At 57.2% G+C, this 22,454-nt stretch overlaps 1 protein-coding gene across 3 annotated transcripts in view; it reads left to right on the forward strand.

Annotated features, from left to right (window-relative positions):
* Nucleotides 1–22,454, forward strand: part of GSG1L (GSG1 like) — a 184,171-nt gene that overhangs the window by 139,751 nt on the left and 21,966 nt on the right. For all 3 annotated transcript variants that reach the window (XM_051847559.2, XM_051847558.2, XM_051847561.2), the window contains one exon: nucleotides 16,728–16,839. In XM_051847559.2, the coding sequence (XP_051703519.2) occupies nucleotides 16,728–16,839 (112 nt within the window). The remainder of the gene's footprint in view (nucleotides 1–16,727; nucleotides 16,840–22,454) is intronic.

The following is a 22,454-nucleotide window of genomic DNA, read 5'->3' on the forward strand; positions in this document are numbered from 1 at the left end:
GAGGGCAGCACAGGCACAGGATCCAGCCCCAGAGGAGTGAGTTGTTTAGGGAACCAAGCAGAGAAACGGAAGCCCTGTGACAGGGGGAGAATCAAGGCTCCTGGGGTCTCTAATACGCAGGGGCAAGGGCTTAGTGGACAGTCCAGCTCCCGTGTCTCCTCCAAGTTGGAGGGAGCCAGGCACTGAGGCTGTCCAGGGACAGCTCATGGGGTGGTGCCCACTAGGCTGCACTGCCTGTGACGGATCCAGGCCCCACTTCCTCCTCCACCACTGCCAGTGCTCCAGGCAACATCTTGGGGCCCCTTACTCATATTTTAGGGATAAGATAAAGGGGGCCAAGAGATTTGTCACACAGCTGCAAGGGGAGCCGAGCCCAGGGCCACACGGTGCAGTGAGCGTGTCTGTACCCACCTGTCCTCCCTGGAGGGGGAGCCTTATAATGGGATTTGCTCCTTCCTGGTTGTTCTTACATCCCTGGAATCTGGCAGGGGTGGGGTCAGCTGCATCCCCTCCTGCAATTGAGACACTGTGTGGGGCCCAGGCATGGATTATGGCCGCGTCGGTGGCTGTTTGCTTTTGTACAAGTTCTCCATCTTCCCCGAGTCTCAGTTCTCCTGACTTCAAAGTGGGATAATACTGACGCCTATCACAGAGGGGGTTGTGAGGGTTTAAGGCAGGGATGGGGAGTGTCTGGGCCACGGGCCATATGAGGGCCCCCCAAAATCATTTGACCTGGCCCTGCCAAGGTATACTCAGATAGGACCTCACATCCGATATATCTATGGCAGGCTAATTTTTAAGCTGGTAAATTTTTTTTAAAGATTTATTTATTTGAAAGGCAGAGTTATAGAGAGGCAGAGGCAGAGAGAGAGAAAGACAGAGAGACAGAGAGAGGTCTTCCATCTGCTTGTTCACTCCCTAGATGGCCACAATGGCCAGAGCTGCGCCAACCAGAAGCCAGGAGCCTGGAGCATCCTCTGAGTCTTCCACGTGGGTGCAGGGAAAGCTGGTAATTTTGTATGGCCTCTGAGTGATGTTCTAAATATCCAAATGGCCCTTGCAGAAGAAAGATTCCCCGCCCTTGGTTTAACGTGCTTAACCTCGTGCTTGGGCACTGGCTGACTCTGGGGATGATGACTATAATAGAACAGGTAATATCATGGCAGCTCCAGGACACTCACAGCGTGCAGTGGCTTTTTGGTATTATGGTGACAAGGCTTGCAGTGCATGTGACAGGGGAGGGGCATGGGGCAGGTCAGACACACAGAAGGAAAAAGGGATCTGGGAGGGGACATGCAGACCACAGTACTTAGGGACACAGAGAGAGAGAGAGAGAGAGAGAGAGAGAAATAGAGGGAGAGAGGGAGGGAGGTGGCTAAGCCTGCTGTTGATGTCTGTCCAGGGCAGGCATGTCCACCTCCTCTGCCCACGGTGTGCCCCCCAGGGGCTGACAAGGTAAGTAGAGCTCCAAGCCATGCAGACAGATGGCCAGTTAGAGCCCCAGGTCAACTTGGGGCAGGATACACGTTCCCCACAGTGACCAGGAGAGCGAAGTCCTAGGAGCCTACAGTGCTTCTGTTTTGATGAATCCAGTTCAGAAACACAGGCTGCAGGGTCCCAGTCAGGAGTGCGATGACGAAGGGTCAGAGGCCTGGGGGCCATGGCGGGGTGGAAGCCAGGTGGGGGGGGGGGGGTCCGAGGAGAGTGCTGGACTGGAGCTCAAGGTGCCCAGCCTGTGGGTGCTGGGGCTGGTGCACAGGAGAGTGGTGGGCTGCTGCCATCTTGGACTCAGGCACCGGACACACTAGCTGGCCATCAGGCCAAGGATACCCGCCAGGCATCCCCACCCAGACCCCGAGCCACGGCCAGGGCCCTGTTCCCTTCATCTCCATGTGTCTGCAGCCTGGGGTACCACGTGAGTGGATAGCAGGTCTGGTGTGGCTGCAGTGCTAGAGGAGTCACCCCCCCCCAGAGAGCCGGGCTCTGTTCTGGTGCCCGGGGCCCGGGGCGCAGAGCTTCCCTTGGGAGTCTTCACGCAAGGACGTGGTGACCTGCATTTTGCTGTGTCAGAGGCTGTTTGGTCTCCTCCCTGGCTTGTGGTCGGTCATCTTCTGGTCCAAGACGCTGAGTCTTCTTTGATCCGAGGCAGAGTTGTATTTTTCCAAAGGTCATTCCGTCATTTCCTCTCGCTTTACCTGGTGGTGGCTGCCGGTGAGCAGAGGGGAGGGGCTGCCATCCCTGAGCACATTAAGCCCAGCGGCTGGGTGGCCTCAGCGTTCAGGGCTTATGCCAGGAACTGCGGGGATGGCAGTTAGGAGGAGGGCGCTGGGGCCCGTCCGGCACCCAGCCTTGGACGGCTACTGTGCCGCTTGCTGTGGATCCCCGTGGCTCTGCATTTCTCGTGTGCTTTTCCCCTTCTTTAGCTTAGAGCACTGTGACTTTTCTTTTGAATCCGTCTCTTCCCCGCTCTCGGGCAGGCCACGTTGACACCCCCCACACCCACCACAGAAGTGGCCCCAGGGTCCCATCGCAGCATCCTAGCCCCTTGGCTACCACGGCTGGATCAGGGATGAGCATGTGATAGAAACCAGGGCAGTAAGGTTCAGCTCTAGGATGTTTGTAGCAACTGCCTGAAACCACAAATGTTATTTTCTTAAGATGAGAGGATGGAGGGGCCGGTGGTGTGGTGCAGTGGGTTGAGCTGCTGCCTGCAATGCCAGCATCTCAGAGGTTTCAGTCCCAGACATTCCACTTCTGATCCGTCTCCCTGTTAACACACCTGGGAAAGCAGTGGAAGATGGCCCGAGTCCTTGGGCCCTGGCACCCACTTGGGAGACCTGGAAGAAACTCCTGGATCCTGGCTTCAGATCAGCCCAGCTCTGGCTGTTGCGGCCATCTGGGGTGACATTGTCACCTCTCATGACCACAAGAGTCCTCATACAGCCCAGATGAGCTCAGCTGCGAGCACTGTGGGGTCTTCAGTGCAAGGTGGGTGGGGGGAGCCAGGCCGATCTCAGAGGAATGCCCTGAGCTGGTGTCTCTGTGGTCTCTGAGCTGTGGTCTCTCCTTTGGCTCCCCCTTAAAGTGATGCTATTCCCCCGGGCCGCTCAGGCCTCTGTTGTCTTATTTGGCTGTGTCCCTCTGGGACATCAGTGACAGAATGAGTGAGCGCTAAAGTGGGTGGAAATGAATCCAAATAAAAATAAATGTGACTGGGTTAAATCTGCCAATTAAAAGACAAGGCTCCTTGGCTGTAGGAATGAAAACAACTAGATTCAACAATAGAAGAGGAACACTTTAAAAGAGAAAAGGCTGGGGTGAGACATGCCTGGAAGATACGTATCAAAATGAGCTGGGTTAGCACCTCTGCCTAAATGTAATGTAGAATTTAAGACCAAATGATCATAAGGGACAAATAAGGAAATTATAGGTGAGTAACAAGGATAATAAAACAAGGAAAAATTTATCTTCCATAAGCACAGCCTTACCTATTGCACAAGCTTCAAAACATATTGAATAATAACTGATGGAACTTCAAGAGGAAGTAGATAAATCAACAGTGGTAGGTAGAGATTTTTAACATGCACACACACACACCTCAGAAACTAATAAACAGAATATTAGCTAGGGGCACAGTGGGTTAAGCTGACATTTTGGACACTCACATCCCATATCAGGGAGCTGGTTCCAGTCCTGGCTACTCTGTGCTTCCAATCCAGCTCCCTGCTAATTGCTTGGGCTTCTGCCACCCACATGGGATGCCTGGATGGAGTTCCTGGCTCCTGGCTTCAGCCTGGACTAGCCGTGGCTGTTGCAGGCACTGGTGGTGGGGGTCGAGGTCAGGGTGGGGGTTGTAGGCCTTGGTGGCAGGGGTCGAGGTCAGGGTGGGGGTGTTGTGAATCAGCAGATGGTAGATCTCTTTCTCTATGCTGTTCTTTCAAATAAAAAAAAACTTTTTTAAAAAAAGTCATCTGAACAACTAAACTCTTAAACAATACAATTACAACATTTTCATTATTAAGTCAGTATGGAGCTCTATACCTACTCCCCCAAAAAAGCATCCCTACAGAACACACATGTATTTGAAACACACACACAGAGAGAACAAAAACATATGTGTTGGGGGATGGAGCTTGAACTGTGCTGTCTTTAAGGGTCTGTGTCGCTCTGAACCATGTGTGTTTGCAGGGGTGAGTGGGGTGGAGGCTGATCTAGAGAACTTGGCTGCAGCCAGGCTGGGAATGAGGGCTGGAGGGGTCTAGCCTCAGGGCTGCTGAGGCACCAGGACTGTGTGTGTGGCCTGGGCTGGGCCACAGGCTTGGCTGCCCCAGCAGCCCCAGGAGGAGAGCAGCAGGCTACAGCCCCACCAGCTGCCTGGGACTCAGTCCATAGCCCTGGTCAGGCCTGGCTCAAGGCCCACTGCCAAATGTTTGCAGCCCTGTTGGGTTATTTATTGGTGTGCAATAATATTGCCACCGACTTAGTGACTTGAGACAACACACACTTACTAGGTCACCTCTGAGGGTCGGGAGCCCCAGGCAGGCTCCACAGCCTGGGTGTCCACCAGAGCCGGGCCTGCCGGGAACTCCGCAAGGAAGGGTCCACTTCTGGTCTGTGTAGTTGGTGTCAGATTTCTGCTCCTGAAGTCTCCAGCAAAGGCAGTGGTGGAAGGCCACTGTTTCTGGAGGCCACTTCCGGTTCCTAGGTGTGTGGCCCCCAGTGAGGTCACTTCCTCAAGCCATGAACGAGAGTGTGGTCTCCCAGGATCTGATGTAACATGATCCTGTGCAATCTGTCACCACAGGTGGCCCTATTGGTTAGGGGGAAAGATCACATGCCAAGGGCATGGAGCCACCTAAGGTGGCAGCCACACCAGAATAAATGGCAGTGTGGCAGGTGTGGCAGGCGAGGCAGCTTACACACGCCCTATGACTAGACGGCTCACCTCTAAGAGATAACAAAACCCTGAGGCCACCGACTCCTCTGGGCTGGGGCTTCTGGCCTCCCAGAAGTCCACACTGGCATTCTAAAGCCCCAGGAGTATGGCCTCCAAATAGCCCCAGCCTGTGGAAAGGACTGGACTTTGAGCCCTGAGTCGGTAACAAATAGCCATAGGGATGTCTGGGTGAGGAGCAGTGCAAGTAGTGGGAACAGCAGGTGCAAAGGCCCTGGGGCAGGTATATGCCTGGGGTATTCATGGAAAAACAGGGGAGCCAGAGTGACCACAGAGGAGTGGGAGAGGATGAGAACGGGTGTGGGGATGGCGATGGTCTTCCAAGGGTTTGCAGGTTGAAAGCTTGGTCCTCTATGTGGCAGTGTTGGAGGATGTTAGGCCCTTTCAGAGGGGACCTTGGGGGTCGGGGACGTGTTCCTGACCCCTCCCCATCACGCCCTGGCTTCTCGTGTGGCCAAGGGATCGCTCCTTCTTGCACACACTCGGAGCAGACCACCCACCATGCAGTACAGCAGGAGGGACCCTCACCAGGGGTCCGTGCCTTGCCCTTGAACCTCCACACTGTGTGCTGCATAAACAGTTTCTGTATCCCCCAGCCTCAGGTCTTTTCATTACAGCAGCAGAAAAAGGAGTGCCACCGAGATGTAGATTTCTGTCACCATAGCTTCACCTCCTGGTTCCCTGCTGGGCTGTCACCAGTGCCCTTGCCCGCACACGGCAGCTCCCAGTGCCAGTTCCTGCAGGTGGAGTCGCTGGGCAGAAGGGGCGGCGCTGACAGCCATCGCCAGCTCCCCTCCCCCACCAGAAGCCGACCCCCACCCCATCTGCCAGGCTCTTCTGAGGCTCCTCCTCCCTGCCCTGACCTCCTGGTCGCTGCCTGGGCCTGGTGTCCACAGCGGCTGCCATCTCCCACCGGCCACAGCTCTGCTATTGCAGGTGGCCGAGCTGAGCCCTTGGAGACCTTTGCCCTTGGTGGACCCTCCTCCACTGAAGACCCTCCTGCTCACATACTGTATTTTCAGTGCTGTTCCCAGGGGCTGGAAACTCCCCAGGGGCTAGTTTGAGATGAGGGGGGCAGTGTTCAAGCTGCCCCACCATTTATCTCCAGGAAGGGGGCTGGAAGGCAGGGACATCAGTGGGCAGCATGCATAGAGCAGCCGTACACTGTCCACGTGGCCTCGCAGGGCCTGGGGCTCTGAGACCTGCCAGGATGGAGCCACTCAGGAGTTGACCACCATCATCAGGCTTCTGTGTTTTTGTGGATGATGGGAAGTCAACAAGGCTGACTGCCTGCAACTGGGCGCTTCTGCTATGCTCCAGATACAACCCCAGCTCCCCCACCCACCCTGGGCTGGTCTTACACCCAGGCTGCAGCCACACTGCCCTACTTTCTTTCTTTCAAGATTTTATTTATTTATTTATTTGACAGGTGGAGTTACAGACCGTGAGAGGGAGAGACAGAGAGAGAGGTCTTCCATCCACTGGTTCACTCCCTAGATGGCTGCAATGGCCAGAGCTGTGCTGACCCAAAGTCAGGAGCTTCTTCCAGGTCTCTCACATCGATGTAGGGGTCCCAGGACTTGGGCCATCTTCTAGTGCTTTCCCAGGCCACAGAGGGAGCTGGATCAGAAGTGGAGAAGCTGGGACTTGAACTGTTGTCCATATGGGATGCCAGCGCTGCAGGTGGAGGTTTAGCCTACTATGCCACAGTGCCAGCCCCCAACTCTGATTTTTTTTAAAGATTTATTTATTTATTTGAAAGTCAGAGTTACACAGAGTGAGGAGGGGCGGGGGGCGGGAGTCTTCCATCCGATGATTCACTCCCCAATTGGCTGCAACAGCCGAAGCCAGGAGCCAGGAGCCTCTTCTGGGTCTCCCATGTGGGTACAGGGGCCCAAGCACTTGGGCCATCTTCTACTGCTTTCCCAGGCCTTAGCAGAGAACTGGATTGGAAGTGGAGCAGCTGGGTCTCGAACTGGTGGCCATATGGGATGTCGGCACTTCAGGCCAGGGCATTAACCCGCTGTGCCACAGTGCCAATCCCCCCAACTCTGATTTTTAAGAGTTGTGCATTTACTCTTTCCTTTCATAAGGACGTCAGCTGTCTGAAAGCAGGGAACTGGTTTGTCTTATTTTACCCTTTATTTCCTGAGCTGGGAAGAGAGCCTGGCATATGTTGAATGAATGAATGAAGGGAAGTGGCTGTGATGGATGGATGCGGAGTTGGATAGCTTCACATACATGGCTCTTTCCATGCTGTGTGACCCTGGGTGGGCTGCTTTACCTCTCTGAGCCCCACCCTCTTGCTTATCAAATAGGATGTGACCCAGCCTAGCCTCCCTGGGGTAAGGCCAGGACAGCTTTACAAACTTGCCAGTGCCCCCAAGGAAGGGAGAGGCCACCATTTCGGGCTCTCCAGGGGTTTGAGGCAGCTGCCCAGCCCCCAACTTTCTTAGTGCACAGGTAGCTCCCTGGGCAGAGAAGCTCACGGGATGGGCTCCCGACGTGGCTGCAGGGTCACACCAAGGCTCCAAGCACTTGCAGAAAGCAGGGTCTGCATTTGGGCTCCTGCCACTGGCTGTCCATCTGGCCACCCAGAGGGGAGGAAGAGCAGTGCTGGGGGTGGTGCCCTCCAGGCTGCTTAGGAGGGGAGGCAGGAGCCAGCCAATGGGGGGGAGGGGAGGAGGTGGGGACTGGAGCTGCAGCCCCTCCCCACCCTGTCTCACTGGTTTCCCCTTGCAGACTCTGGGCCAAGTGGGAAAGGGAGGACTCCAGCCTTGAGACCCAAATGCAGCCCATGGTCCTGCCTCTAAATTGGGCAAATCGAGCTGATATTGTGGGAGAGACAGAGTGGGAAACCAGACAAGACAGCAGGACAGACAGACAGGCAGGAGGAGAGCTGAAAGCTGAGGGGAGCGATTCTGCCCCTGTCCCTGCCATGAGCTCCTGTCCCAGGAGGCACTCAGATGGGCTTGCCCAGGGCAGCCACCTCTCAGAGCCCCCTGCCTGCCAGGAGTGTGTGTGCAAAGATGCCTGTCTCCCCCACTAGGGGGTCCCCCAAAGTTAGGTGCACCTGTTCCTCGGGTGCCCAGCCACAGACCACGGGTTGCTAGGTGGAGGGAAAGCCGACCTTGACCCTCCAAGAGAGCAGCTGTGCACGCCCATACAACTTCTCGCTGAGGCTTCCCAGGCACATCACACATGTGTGAGACACTGTTACAACCCCTCCACGTGTGGATGGGACCCGCCGCCCCCTTCAGCAGACAGCGCACCTCAGAGGGGGGCCGTGTGGCCCTCCCTGCACCTCCACATGGCACAGGTGCCGTTGCTGACTCAGCACCTCACTGCAAAACTCACTGGTTTTGCAGCTTGCATTCAGTCCAAAAGGAAACTTCGAATCCCTGCCGGAAATGAGAAGGCAGTGTCACTTGCCATAAAGAGAAGTGTAAAAAAAAAAAAAAAAAAAAAACCTTCCCATTGTTAAAAAACGTGCATGCGGCGTCTAAACCAGCGACCAGCAGTGGTGAGCCCTGGCACTCCTGACACTGGGGGGCAGAGAGCCCCTCGCCACCCTCACCAGGGACAATTGGTAATGACTGGAGACCTTTCTGATTGTTAGGACTGTACATGTGCATGTGTGTGTCCATGGATGTGTGTGTGCATGGGTGTGTGTGCATGGGTGTGCCCATGGGTGTGTGTGTGCATGGGTGTATATATGCATGTGTATGCCCATAGGTGTGTGTGTGTGTGCGTGGGTGTGTCCATAAGTGTGAATATGCATATGTGTATCATGAGTGTGAGTGTGTGCATATGTGTGTCCATGGGTGTGTGCTTGCACGTTTGTACACATGTGCGTCTGCAAGTGCATTGTGTGCTTGCATGCATGTATGTGCCCATGGGTGTGTGTGTGCATGTGTGTGCCCATGGGTGTATGTGTACATGTATGTGTTGTGTGTGTGCTTGCACATTTGTACACATGTGCGTCTGCAAGTACATTGTGTGCTTGCATGAATGTGTGTGCCCGTGTGTGTGTGGCCCCATGGGTGTGTGTGTGCATGTGTGTGGCTGTTCCTTGTACCCAGTGGAAAGGTGCTGCTGAGCCTTCTGCCATGCCCAGGGCAGCTCCCCCGGTAAAGGACCCCCTGCTCCCACTGTCAGTAGTGCCGACATTTACAAATCCTGGTCTAAAATCAGCTTGAGCGCTGCCCGGACTGTACCCACACTTGGGGCAGCTGTGGCCTGGTTCACTCCTCCAGGCTCAGCTGCGAACCCTGTCCCCTGCCCCCTACAATAGGCGCCCCCCGAGGTCAGCTCTGAGGGTCCCCAAACCTCCCGAGTCCTGATTCTCAGACCTCGATGGCAGCTTCCTGTTGGCATCTGTCTCCCTCCCTGGAGCAGAAGCCCTGAGCGGCCAGGACCTATGCCGTCCCCTGCCCCTCTTTCTCCAGCCCTCAGCACAGGGCCTGGCTCAGTGCCTGTGCTGGAATGAGCGGGCGGGCATGGGCCAGGACAGACGTGGACTCCCCTCCTGGTGCCCGCCGCCACTGTCATTGTCACCTGTGCAACAGACAGCGCAGAGGCCTGTTGAGCCATCAGAGACAGGGGAAGCCCCTGACGGAGGGAAGGCTGTAGGCAACAGCAAGGGCACCCCGAGAGCCCTCATTAATTCATTCCTCCATTGTTAGAGGGTTCCCTGTGCTCCTGTTGTGCCCAGGCACCTTTTGTCCCCTCCTCGGCAGGCTCAGAAGTGTCCTGGTTTCAGCACTAAATTACAGTTCTGCCTCAGTGACCACTGAGACAGCTTCCAGGACACCCGTGGATAGCAAAGTCTGCAGAGGCTCAGGTCCCTTCTGTGGCCAGGGCTATAGAACAGTGGGTTAAGCTCCTGCCTGCATCTCTGGCGTCCCACATCGGAGTGCTGGTTCAAGTCCCGGCTGCTCCATTTCCAATCCAGCTTCCTGCTGATGGGCCTGGGAAAGCAGTGGAAGATGGCCCAAGTGCTTGGGTTCCTGCCACCCAAGTGGGAGACCCAGGTGGGAGCTTCCAGCTCTTGGCTTCAGCCTGACCCAAATCTGGCTGCTGGGACCATTTGAGAAATGAATCAGCAGATGGAAAATCTCTCTCTCTCTCTCTCTCTCTCTCTCTCCCTCCCCATCTCCCCTCTCTTGCTGTCACTCTGTCTTCCAAATAAATAAGTATTGAAAAAAGATACAATGGTGCAGTATTCGCAAGCAGCCTATGCACATTCTACCCTACACTTCAAATTACCTCTAGCTGACTCATAATACCTGACACAATGTAAATACTTTGCAAATAGTTGTTACACTGTATTGTTTAGTGAATAATGACAAGAATAAAAGTCCCTGGGTGCTCAGTACACAGGCAGTGTTTTTCCCTGAGCATTTTCTATTCCCAGTCAGTCCAGTCTGCAGCTGTGGCTTCCCTCTCAGCTGCTCTCAATTGGGGCGTGCAGGGAGCTAAGAAGATAATTGAGACTCGACAGAGCCGTCTGCCCTGGCGCTGGCCTCTGCCATTGCTCCCACCCTCCTGCACCTGCTTTTTTTTTTTTTTTTTTTTTTTTGTAAGATTTATTGTTTGTTTATTAGAAAGGCAGAGTGACACAGAGAGGGAGAGACAGAAAAAAAAAAAATCTTCCATCTACATCTACTGGTTCACTGCTCGAATTCTGCAGGAGCCAAGGGCTGGATCAAGCCGAAGCCAGGAACCAGGAGCTCCACCAGGGTTCCATGTGGGTGGCAGTGGCCCACACACTTAGGCCATCTTCTGCTGCTTTCCCAGGCACTTTAGCAGGAAGCTGGATAGGAAATGGAATAGCTGGGACTCGAACCTTCGTTCTGATATGGGATTCCGCGTTGTAGGCTGGGGTTTCACCCACTGTGCCCCTGGGCCCACCTGGGACTCCCACTTGGTGGCAGGGGGGTGTCCAAGTCCATTCATTGCTTCTGGGCTGGGAATGGGGCTGGGGTGAGCAGACTGCAGGTGGGAGTTTGCCCCCTTTTGGGGGTTGCAATGTCTGCATTCAGCATCACCTCTGAATTGGGTTATTGGGCAGAATTCAACAAGAGTGACACTGATGGCTCCGGTGGTCTCCAGTGGAGAAAGGGCAGGGCAGTGGCCGTGGTCTCTGCCGAGGGGGAGGCCGGGGGACGCCCCAGGAGGCTCCTCTCCAGCAGGTGCCCGCGGCTGCAGCCCATTTGTTCTCCGAGGCCAGAGCGAGCAATCGTCTTCAATTGTGGAGCTGGAAAGATTGAGGTTACGTGTAAGGAGGAACTTTTAAAACTCTGAAGTCTGCTGCTGCGGGTTCTCGAGAGAGTCTAAAAATAGCTCGTGCTTTAAAAATAGGTCTGGGGCGGCTTTACACATAGCTGCAGCCGGCTCCCGGGGCAGGGCACTAAGCAAGGCATTTGGCAGTGAGGGCCCCTCCCCCACCCCGGCTGAAGGGCATGGGGAAGAGGCAGCCTTTGGTCTCCTTGGTAGGAGCATCTGGCTGTTTCAAACACATGCAGACAGGGCAATGGCTTGGCCCTCAGCCCCCTGCTGACTGGGATTATGGACAGCCAGCCCCCGAGGACTGCAAAGTTCTCTTTCTGTGGGGGTTTGGATGTTAACTGGGCGGGTCCCAGGAGCCACTCCATGTTTCCCCAGCCCCTCTGCATTGCTGAGACCGGGCTCTGCAAGACCTGAGGGAGGGTTTTCTGGGAACTCCTCCATCATCGCGGTGGTGCCAGGCGTGCTGTGGCTGGCCCCAGCCCGCCTCCTGCACCCCGGCAGCCTGGCCTGGCCACCTCCTTTCCAGCCGTGAGAGCCACCGCTGCCCCTCTCTGGCTGCCCTTCCTCCTGCCTTCTACACAGCGCCTCCAGTGCCCACTGTGATGCCTGCCACTGCCCACTGCCCTCAGGGCACAGGCTGCCCTCCCAAGAGGGCACAGGACTTGTCACAACGCGTCCTTGCTTACCCCCTGGCTGCCTCCTGCCTGCCCTACCTGCCCACCTGTCCCGGCCATGCCAAGCTGCTACGCCTGCTCCCCATCCCTCTTCCACGGTCCCTTCTCTCCCCACGTGGGTGGCACATCCTGCAGGATCCTCTCTGACCTCTCCATTTCCCAGGCCGTGCCTACAAGAAAAAGCCTGGCGTATACAGTAGGTGCTCAACAGATGCTCAGTGACTGCTAGGATGCCAGACTGCCACTAGCAGGGGTTTCCCTTGCCCCTGATCCGGCTCCCATTTCCTCCAGTCCCCACCAGCACCTCTGTGTCTCAAGTCCCTGTCGGGATGTGTATGGAATGCTGGCCATGCTAGGTCCGTGCCCAGGGCATTTTGGGAGATGTTGAGTGCTCCCCGAGTGTCCTCCATGGCAACTCAGACAGCCTCTTTCCTAATAAGCCCTATTATAAGTCAATTCATCAGCCAGCTCCCGGATGTTGCAATCAAATGGAGCGTGGCACGCACATAACATTTCCAAAGCCTGCAAAGCAGAGCTGGGCGAGTTGCAAGAGGTGCCCTGGAAAGCAGGTCACCACAGTCTCTGCAGGCCCTCACCCAGGCTGATAGCCTCAGATGGGGTCACCTGCAGCCCCGGCTGCCCCAGTACCCACCCAGCACTCCTCCCAGGGATGGGACACAGGGTGACCTGAGACATCCCCGGATGACCCTGCGTCTCTAGGCTGCCGTGAATGCTTTAAATCCAAGGACACAGATCTCCCAGGGTGCGCACGTAGTGCCTTGCATCCTGCCACGTGCACGTCCCCAGTCTGTTGGCTTCTCCACTGCTCCCTGCTCTCCAACCTCTCCCCTGCCCCTGGCTGTCTGCCTCCCTGGCAGCCACTCCCCTTGCTCAATGGAGAGAAAAGAAACTGCTCTGCCCAGGAACTTGACCCTCATGCAGGTGCAATTCTAACCTCGACAGCTTGGCTCTGGGGAGGCAGCCCAGCTCTCACCAAAGCCTGCCCTCTGCGTCCTAGGACCTCCTCCCGCCGCGGCCCTCCCCGCCTGGATGCTGGCCAGTCCTGGGTGGGCGTGGCAAGGTCGCCATGCCCATGTATGCGCATGTGCAGAGGCCTCCTGTCTCCTGCCCACTGTTCCTCTTCCCAGCCCCTTCCAACTTAGCCTCTGCCCTTGGGACAGGGGCTGGCAAGGTGGCCTGTGACCCCTGTGTGGGCAAAGCCAACAATTGCTCCTCTGTCTGCATCCTTGGCCTCGTGGTCATCCCCTCCTTTGTTTTATTTTAAAAGCATGTGCTAGTTAATCTATTTGAAAGGCAGAGTACCAGAGACGGGGAGAGATAGAGACATCTTCCATCTACTGGGTTCACTCCCGAAATGGGTGCAACAACTGAGGCTGGGCCAGGCCAAAGCCAGGAGCTTCCTCCAGGTCTCCCACTTGGGTGCAGGAGCCCAAGGACTTGGGCCATCCTCTACTGCTTTCCCAGGCCATAGCAGAGAGCTGGATTGGAATTGGAGCAGCCAGGACTTGACCAGGACTTGAACCGATGGGATGCCGGCACTGCAGGCAGTAGCTTTACTCGCTACACCACAGTGCTGGCCCTGGCATCGCCTCTTAACTGTGACCGCACGCCAGCCCCTTGGGTGTGACAGCAGAGAGTGGGCATTTGCACCTGCTCTGGCTGCTTGGCCCCTGGGCTAGCATCCCCCACCCAGGGAGCAGGTGGGAGCCACCCCTGCGCCCCCACCACTTGGCCTGGGAATTCCATCGGTGGTGTCAGAGGTGGAAGATCAGGAAACCACAGGTGCGGGGGGAGGGTAAGGAGTTCGGAAGCAGCCTCTTGTGCATGTGGGGCAGGGGCGGGGCACAGGTTGCACACCGTGTATCTGAAACGCCCAGCACCAGTGGCACCAGCGATGTTCTGGGTTGTCTTTTTCAGATTTGTGGAATATTTGCATAGGCATAATGAGATATATTGTGAATGGGACGGAAGTCCAAGTCTTGGTGTTTCACATACACCTAATACAGACAGCTTGCAGGTCACTATGCGACATTCGTAGTGCCACCTGCGTTTTGACTGTGAATCAGCACAGTCAGGCATGGAATGCGCACACTGGCACTCTAGGGTGTTCAGATTTGGGGCGGGGGTGTTTTAGACTCTTTTTTATTTAGGGTGTCTGCTCTGTAGAAAGGGGAGACTTGCAATCCAGCCAGGTGTCCTGCGTGCTGGCAGGGACCCAAGTACTTGCAGCATCACATGCCGCCTCCTGGGTCCAGCAGCAGGAAGCTGGCTCTGAAGCAGAGCCTGGGCTCAACCCCAGGCACTGGGGGATGAGATGTGGTAAGCCACCGCGCCCCCACGCCCGCTCCTGGTTCCCAAGGTGTACCCCAGCCACCCCATTCCTGCCAGGGGAGATTGTGGGGTGGGGGCGGGGCAGCATGCCGGAACTCTGTACCTCCCAATTTCCCCATAAACAAAAGCTACTCTTAAATTATTAGTTGGAAAACAAAAAGTGCAGCAGAAAACCATTTGCAATCAATGGAGGAATAGTAGACAGAGACACAGAATTTCTACCAACTGACGGGGAGGAGGCTTGTTTTTATTTTTATTTTTATTTTTTTAGGGTAAAATTAAGGCGTACAGACAGGCAGATTCAAAGACAAAAGACATCAAAATGGCGAGGGATGAATGACAAGTGGTCTAACTCCCGGGCGACAACTCGGCGGCTCATAAACAGTGGTGAGCCGTCATCTCGCACCATGGAATGGGCCCAGTCCTGACCGTGGAGGGCTTGGGAGGGGACTTCTGCCCCTGTCACTGTCACCCTCCCCGCTCTGGGTTTCCGGACCCTAGAACGTCTCACCCGCCCTACTGTCATCGAGCAGTAAAAGGCATGCGTAGGCGGCAGACCCCCAGCCCACTGTCTGGAGTCTGCTAGCCCTTCCTACCGGGGGCTGACTGCGCATGTCTCTGCTCTGGCCCCGCCCACTGGGACTGACTGCGCATGTCTCTGCCCTGGCCCCTCAACACGGGGACTGACTGTGCATGTCTCTGCTGTGGCTCCGCTCACTGGGACTGACTGCACCGGCGTCTGCTCGGCCTGCAGGGTCTGCTCGGCCTGCAGGGTCGTGGCGCCGCCATCTTGGAACCGGCCGCTGGATTATTTACACCATGGCCATTGGCTTTTTTTTTTTCCCCCTGCCCCTCCCTCTTTATCAGAGAAACATTTAAGTATTTGCTTTCACTTGCAGAAGACAGTGTATGCCACCCCTGACCCCTCCAAAATAAAAACAGGCAAGCAAGCAGAGGCTGGCTTCCGGGACTCAAATTCACTGTTTGCTTCTCTTTTATTTTTCTTATCCCCACTGCCAGTCCATGAATCTTTGACTTCCATCTGCTGGTTCACTCCCTAAATACCTGCAATAGCCAGGGCTGGGTCAGGCTGAAGCCAGGAGCCCAGACCTCAGTCCAGGTCTCCCGTGTGGGTGCAGGGGCCCAAGGACTTGGGGTCGTCCTCTGCTGCCTCCCAGGTGCATTACCAGGAGGCTGGACTCCGGAGCTGAGCTGACTCCAGCCCACTCTGGTGTGGGCGTGGGCGTGGGCGGCCTTAGTGGTGTCTTAGCTACTGTGCCAGGCGCCCGCCCTGCACGGCCGAGCCGTCCCTCCAGGCTCTGCGTGATCCGGGACAGACTTTGTGGCTCCACCTTCCATTTGCTCACCTGTCAGAGTCAGGGTGACCACAGCCAGCCTAGCAGGTGCAGCTCTGACTTCACACCAGGGGGCTGCGTGTGCTGAGACTTGGATGTGAGTGGTGCCCTTTGGAGATGTGCCGTAGGCAACTTGAGCAACGGTATATGACCCTCGTTATAGTACTTACGTCCGAAGGCTGTTATGAAGATTTAGAGAGATCGTAATGGAGGTGACTGAGTGACAGAATGCTTGGCATACAGTAGGTGTACAAACATCAATGGGTTTCTTTCTTCCTCTGTCTACCCCCGTCTTCCTCATCAATACTGCATCTTTTCGTCTGTATGATTGATGTGTTAAAGGATTCACTGTTTTCTTTAAAAAACAGACAGCCCGGCCCCCGTGTATATGACTGAGTCCCGGCAGTGCCCCTGGCTTATAGTCACCCTGGCGTAGCCTCACCTCCCGGCTCAGAGGGGTGGAGTGCCTTGCCCAGGGTCACACAGGAAAACCGTGGTGGAGAGATTCGCACTCAGATCCTGCAAGGCCAATGTTCTCCATGTCAGGGGCTCCTGGATGACTGAAAAATCACACTTTCCTCTTGAGATCACTAACCCACACCTCTCTTGCACAGAACGGGCACGTTTCTCCGGATAGCATTGACCCCGGCTTGAAGGTCTCAGACATTTCTAGCCCATCCGATTCCCTTTTAAAAATCCTGACGGCATTAAACATCCATAATTTCTCAACCGGTTAGTCTGATGAGGCGGAGCTGCTCCCGGGCGACCTCTGACACAGAGAGCAGCAAAGCCACGGGCCCTGCCCACGTGCGGCCCCGTGCTTGTTTGTGTCAATAAAGTTTTATTGGAACATGGTCACGTTCATCACTTTGCCCGGTGAGCACGGCTGCCTCCATGCTACACTTAGCAGAGCCGGGGAGTGGCGGCAGCGACAGCCTGAGTGTTTGCTTTGCTGGCTTCGCGCAGGGACATTCGGCTGATCTGCAGAGCGAGCTCACCATGCACCTGCCATGCGTGATCGGTCTCCCCGTGGTCCTGTGGCTCCCGCACTCTGTCCTGTCCTCCCCAGCTTGCTGATGCCTTGCTCTGTCTGCCCCACAGGCCTCCTGGGAATGGTCGCCCACATGATGTACACGCAGGTGTTCCAGGTCACCGTAAGCCTCGGCCCCGAGGACTGGAGACCCCACTCCTGGGACTACGGGTGGTCCTTCTGGTAAGCGGCCTTTGGTCCGGGGCCCCAAGGCATGCTGGGATGTCAGCAGCTCTACCCATCCGAGTGGGGAGGGTATGTGGGCAGGAGGATGGTGGTCAAGGGTTTGCAAATCCGTCCAGAGAAGAACATATGCGACATGAGTGGAATGGCATGAAAGTCGCACTTCAGCGGCCGTACCTAAAGCTGTCTCGGAGCACAGCTGTGCACAGTGTCTGCTCGTGGAGGGTTCTGGGTGCTCCGATGGGGGGAGGAGGACTCTGAGGGAGGGGGCCCTGGGCGTACTGAGCACCAGAAAGGCAGAGCTAGGCCTGCAGGGCGTGGAGAACCTGGCTTCAGTGAGCAAGTCCGTGCAGCCGACAGGTGCAGCCGGAGCAGCCAGCAGCTCTGGTTTGTCTCACCCGGCCCCACCCACATCAGCCGAGGCGCTGGTTCACTGCACTGCTAAGACAGCTGTGGGTGGGCTTCAGGATCTGCTTGATCCAGGGGGTCGAGCTCTCTTCCTCTGTGAGAGCAGCCCGGTGCTCCGGTGAGCTCTGTGCCTGGGGTGCCCTCCCTCTTGGTGCTGGGAGAGCCCCTCCCGAGGCTGCACACCGGAGGAGGAGCTCCTCTTCCTGCCACACTGACTAAAGTCCCAAGCTTCCCTCTGCTCAGCCTCAGTCATTTTCTCTCGCTGAGTCATCACCACCGCTGGGTGGGGTGGGGGAGGGGGTGTCAGGAGCCCCTGGGCTCAGCTCCTGCAGGCCAGGGCCAAGAAGGACTCAGACCTCTCAGATGGTGAGCGGATGGAATAGATGCCGTCTGCTTCAGGCACGGCTGGATCCAGGGGACGAGGCAGTTTCATCTGGAGCTTAGTCACCCTCTCCCCCTTCCCTGTCTCCATCCCCTGTGTTGTGTTTATTCTCAAGCAGCCTCTCTGTGGGTAGCAGCAAAGAGGCTCACTAGACACAGTTCTAGGCCAAAATCCCACAACTGTGGCCATACCAGCAGACAGATAGGGTCTCCTTCCAATACTCCGGCCAGAATCCTGGTCATCACTGCTCTGGCTTAGCTCACGTCGCGGGACCATGGGCAGGGGAGAGTGGGATGCTGTGGCCCTGAGTCGTGTGGTCCGGAGAGCGTGGCCGGGACAGAGAGATCCGCGTGAGAAGCCCCCAGGCGGATGGCGGTGGCGGTGGGAGGGAGGCTGTAGTGTCCCACTGGGTGCAGGGCGTGCACGTCTGTCCTGATGGCTGGGGACCACGGAGCCACACAGCCACGGAGCCACGCAGCCACTTCACACGTGTTTATTGGGCGCTGACTCCAGGGTAGCTGGGCAGGTTGCAGTGGGGAGGGGACATGGAAGAAGACCAGGCCTTCCAGGGAGCCCGACCCTTTAACCATGGTCCCAACCCCTTCCAATAAGATGATCCCAGGGAAGCCGGCCGAGGCCCCGCCTCCCATGACCCAGCCCTTCCCCGTGGAGCAGCTCCTGCGCTGCAGATGGGCGTGAGGGCAGGAGCAGCGTGCGATGGCCTCCCACATCCTGCACACTGACGCAGCGGGGAGCCGAGGTGCAGATGCACGGGGGGGAGGGGGGGGGGCGAGAACTCGGATTCCTGTCCGAGCAGGCTTCCAACCCAGGCAGGCCCTGGAGCCCACACCCGCAGACTCTTCGAGATGCCCAGGGAATGGCTGGATCACTTAGGGACATGCCGAGCAGCGTCCCCCCCCCACCACCACCACCATGGGCGTGCCCAGGGACCATAGTCACCTCGAGTCACTGTGTGGACTCTGAGGCTCAGAACACGGAGTCTCCTGCTCTGGGGCCCACACCCTAAGCAGCAAGATTCGCATCCGCCTCCTGCCTGTCTCTCTCTCCACAAGTCCCCGGCTCCCCGCACCGGGGGCTGTCTCAGCCTGTTGTCCTCCGTGGGAGCCTTTCTCCTCTCCCTGGGACCTGGGGCCTCCCGCTCGTGCCTCCCGAGGGGCACTGGCTCCCCAATGGGCTCGTTAGAGGCCGGGCTGCTGTGCAGTCCCTGAGCTGGTCCCTTTCCCCCGTCACTGAGACCCGCGAGATGACGGATCGGCCCCGTTTCTCATCCTCGCGTTCGGGGCCTTCCAGGGCTGGCCGGGCCATCTTTCTTGTTTAACACGTGCAAGGTCATTTGTCAACGTTTGGGTCCCTGGCTGGAGCTGCCACCTGCTCCCAGCCCGGCTCAGACAGACGACAGTGGCCGGGTCTGTCTCCCCCGCCCCCATCCCTGCAGCAGGGGTGGGGAGGGGGTGGCCCAGGGGTACAGAGGAGCTCAGTGGCTGGGGGGCACCATCTTCTAAAGGGACATCTTGGCAGGAAGTTGGGGTTCCCAAAGTTAGGTGTCCAGCAGCCCCAGGTACGTGGCAGAGGGCGTGGCCTCCGCTCCCACCACCAGCGGTGGATCTTGGCCACCTCTGTGCCTCAGCATTCTCAGCTGTAAAATGGACACAGCCCACGTTCCCACCACCCAGGGCTGTCCTGAGTGGGACTGGCCCAGTTCTCCGTGTAAGCCTCCTATTGTGGCAGCCGAAAATGCACGTGTATGAGTTTGGTGGCTTGGTGGAGGTTGAGTGGGCTCGGCGGGGTGGCCCTTGCTTGGGTCCTCAGCAAAGCTTCAGTTGGATGTCAGCTGGGGCTGGGGTTACACACTGGTGGCCTGGGAGGTCTGGGCCCCCAAGGTAGCCCCTCATAAGGCTGGCAGCAGGTGCTGGTGGCGGCTGTGGTGGCTGCTCACAGCGTGGGGGACAGGGTCCTGGGGGTGGGGGGTGCTGTGAAGGGGAAGCGTGAACCCCAGGAGGGGCCCTCCCAGGGGTCCCCTGTTGGAGATGAAATGCGGCCGGGGGTCCCCCGTTGGAGATTAAATGCGGCCAGGAGGAGGTGAGGTGACGCCTGGGCGTCCTTAGCACAGAGTGGCTGCCAGCTCTCTGCGGCCTCAGCCCACATCTCAGCCCCAGCTTGGTTCTCTGCAGACGAGATGCTGTGCTCACTCGCTAGGGCCCACGTGCACCACTTGACAGACAGTGTGGCCTCTGGTGGCTGGGTGAGGCATCCCTGGGCTCTGCCCTCTTCGGACCCCAACCTACCTGCCTCGCTGCTCAGGTTTCCTCCCAGGATTTTGGAGGCTTCCTGGGTCTCCAACCCTGGCCACGCCCCCTGCTCTGACACTCCGCCCTCAAAACCCCATGCCCTTCCCTGAGCCCTCCCACTTGCTTCTCATTCCTGCTGATCTCAGTCCTGCCCCACCCCAGGTCCACCTAGTGCCAGGTCCAGTCCAGATCCCAGTGGGCACCCAGGCTTAAGGGGAGGGTGTGGGCTGACTTGAAGCTCGGTGGACGCCTGGTTTGTGTGGGCACAGTGGAGGAGGGAGGCCTTGACTGAGCTGGCTTCCCTGCCACCGTCCCTCTGCAGGAGGGGTTCAGAGCCCAGCAGACAGGCTCAGGGAGCCCCCGGGACCCAGAGCTACGCAGTCTCAGGCTCGGCGAGCTGCAGCCGTGCAGGGCTGCACAGGCCTGCGGGTGGTTCCTGTAGCCTGGCACGGTGTTTCTAACATTTCTGACATCTCCAAAGGCGAATATGGAGCCACTGGCTCCGTACTTGCCCCAGGCCCCACCTCTCCCTGTTGCCTTGCACTCACCCACCCGGCCCCTGCTTGTTCATGTGCTGGAGCACAGCGACCTCCCTCTGCCCTCCTCTGCAGCCTCCATGACCCTGTGAAAGGTGCAGGCCAGCCCCTTTCCTCTCGGCAGACCCCGTAGCTGGTGGTGCAGCAGGCAGACGCCTTAGAGGGGGTGGGTGCACCCCGGTCACTCCAGAGAAGCGGCGGCTGAGGCGGTTTTGCTGTGTGGTCAGCAGGAAGCCGGCTCTGGCTCATCCCCCCAGAGGCAGCTGGCTGTGGCCTCCTTTCCCAGAAAACCAGGGCAGAGAAAAGGAGGCGGCTGCCCAAGGGAGCCCTGCTGGCCATGGAGGGACCCGCGGGGCCCGCAGAGCCCATGGTCATTGTGCTTCCGGCCCCATCAGCTCCTGGGCCCCGAGAGTGGCCTGCATGGGGCGTTTGCACCTGGTGCCACCCTGTGCAGGAGTCTGCACGCCTCTGGCCTCCCTTAGGGCCCAGCTGCCACCTTCCAGCCACGTAGGGCCTGGATTCAACTGCAAGGCGGCGTCCCTGTGTCTCTGAGACTGCTCCCCGGTGTCCCTCTGCCCCCGCCCTGCAGCTCCCAGAGGATGGAGAGTGGCCTGGCATCCATCCCCTCCCCTGTCCTCCCCATCATGTCCGCTCTGCTCTGGGCTCTGAAAACCAGGCCAGCTGCCCACGTAGCTCACTGCACCAGCTCAGAAATGCAAGCAGCAAACAAAAACAAAAGAAAGGTGCCAGCAGGTGCCTCAGCCTATACGTTTCTAAACAGTGCCCTCTGTGGGCTCCTTGGGCATGGGGGTGAAAGGAATAGGACAGTGGGGGCTTGTAGGTACACCTGAGCCCCCCACCACAATGAAACCAGAACAGTGTGTTTCTGTCTTGTTTTCAATTGGTTCTTTTTTTTTTTTTTTAAGATTTATTTATTTATTTGAGAAGCAGAGTTATAGAGGCAAAGAGAGAGAGAGACAGAGACAGAGACAGAGAGAAACAGAGAGGTTTTCCATCTGCTAGTTCACGCCCCAGATGGCCACAATAGCTGGAGCTGGGTCAATCCGAAGCCAGGAGTCAGGAGCTTCTTCCAGGTCTCCCATGCAGGTGTAGGGGCCCAAGCACTTGGGCCATCTTCTACTGCTTTCCCAGGCCACAGCAGAGAGCTGGATCAGAAATGGAGCATCCAGGACTGAACCAGCACCCATATGGGATGCCGGCATGGCAGGCGGCGGCTTTTCTCTACTAAGCCACAGCACTGGCCCCTCAATCGGTTCATGCTTGACCGTTCATCTCCTGGCTCTTCACTGAACACTTTGTGCCAGGCACCATGCTAAGAGTCGTGAGCTAAACAAGTGAGGCTCCTGTTTGCTTGCAGCTGCTGTGCTGGGGGGTAGGAGGAGCTGATTAAAACACCAAGGCTTCCACTTCTGGGAGGAGGGAGTAGGGAGACTTCTTATCCCTCCTGTCGGGATGGCTAGACTCCTTGAACAACGTCCCGGTTTCTCTGTCCCCCTGCGGTTCGTGTACTGGCCCCTGGCGTGGAAGTGTTGACATGGTAGAACGTTTAAGAAGTGAGGCCTGGTAGCAGGCCTGTGGTTGGTTGCTGGCAAAGCTGCCTTCAGGAGGGGCTCTCGTTGGCGCTCCGAGCGCTCCCAGGAGCACCTTGCTATGGAGTGAGCCTGAGCCCTACTCTGCTCTTGGCTTCCTGTCTTGTGATAGGATCGCCCCTCTGCTAAGCCCCTACGAGGTCCTCCCCGAGGCAAGCTGGTGCCAGGACCTGAGCTCTGTTCTGGAAACCTCTTCTCTTCAAAAAGTTAGCCTGCTTCCAGTATCTCATTGTGGTAACTGAAAATTGACGGATGCGGGCGTTCTACCTACAGTAGACCCACAGAGAGCCCGCACAGTGCAGGGGAGGCTGCAGGTGGGTCAGGAACCCCGTGCGGGTGAGTCTTTGGGTGTCTCATATCCTGGACATGG

The sequence above is a fragment of the Oryctolagus cuniculus genome, chromosome 19 (assembly GCF_964237555.1).
Source record: "Oryctolagus cuniculus chromosome 19, mOryCun1.1, whole genome shotgun sequence".
Classification (NCBI taxonomy): domain Eukaryota; kingdom Metazoa; phylum Chordata; class Mammalia; order Lagomorpha; family Leporidae; genus Oryctolagus; species Oryctolagus cuniculus.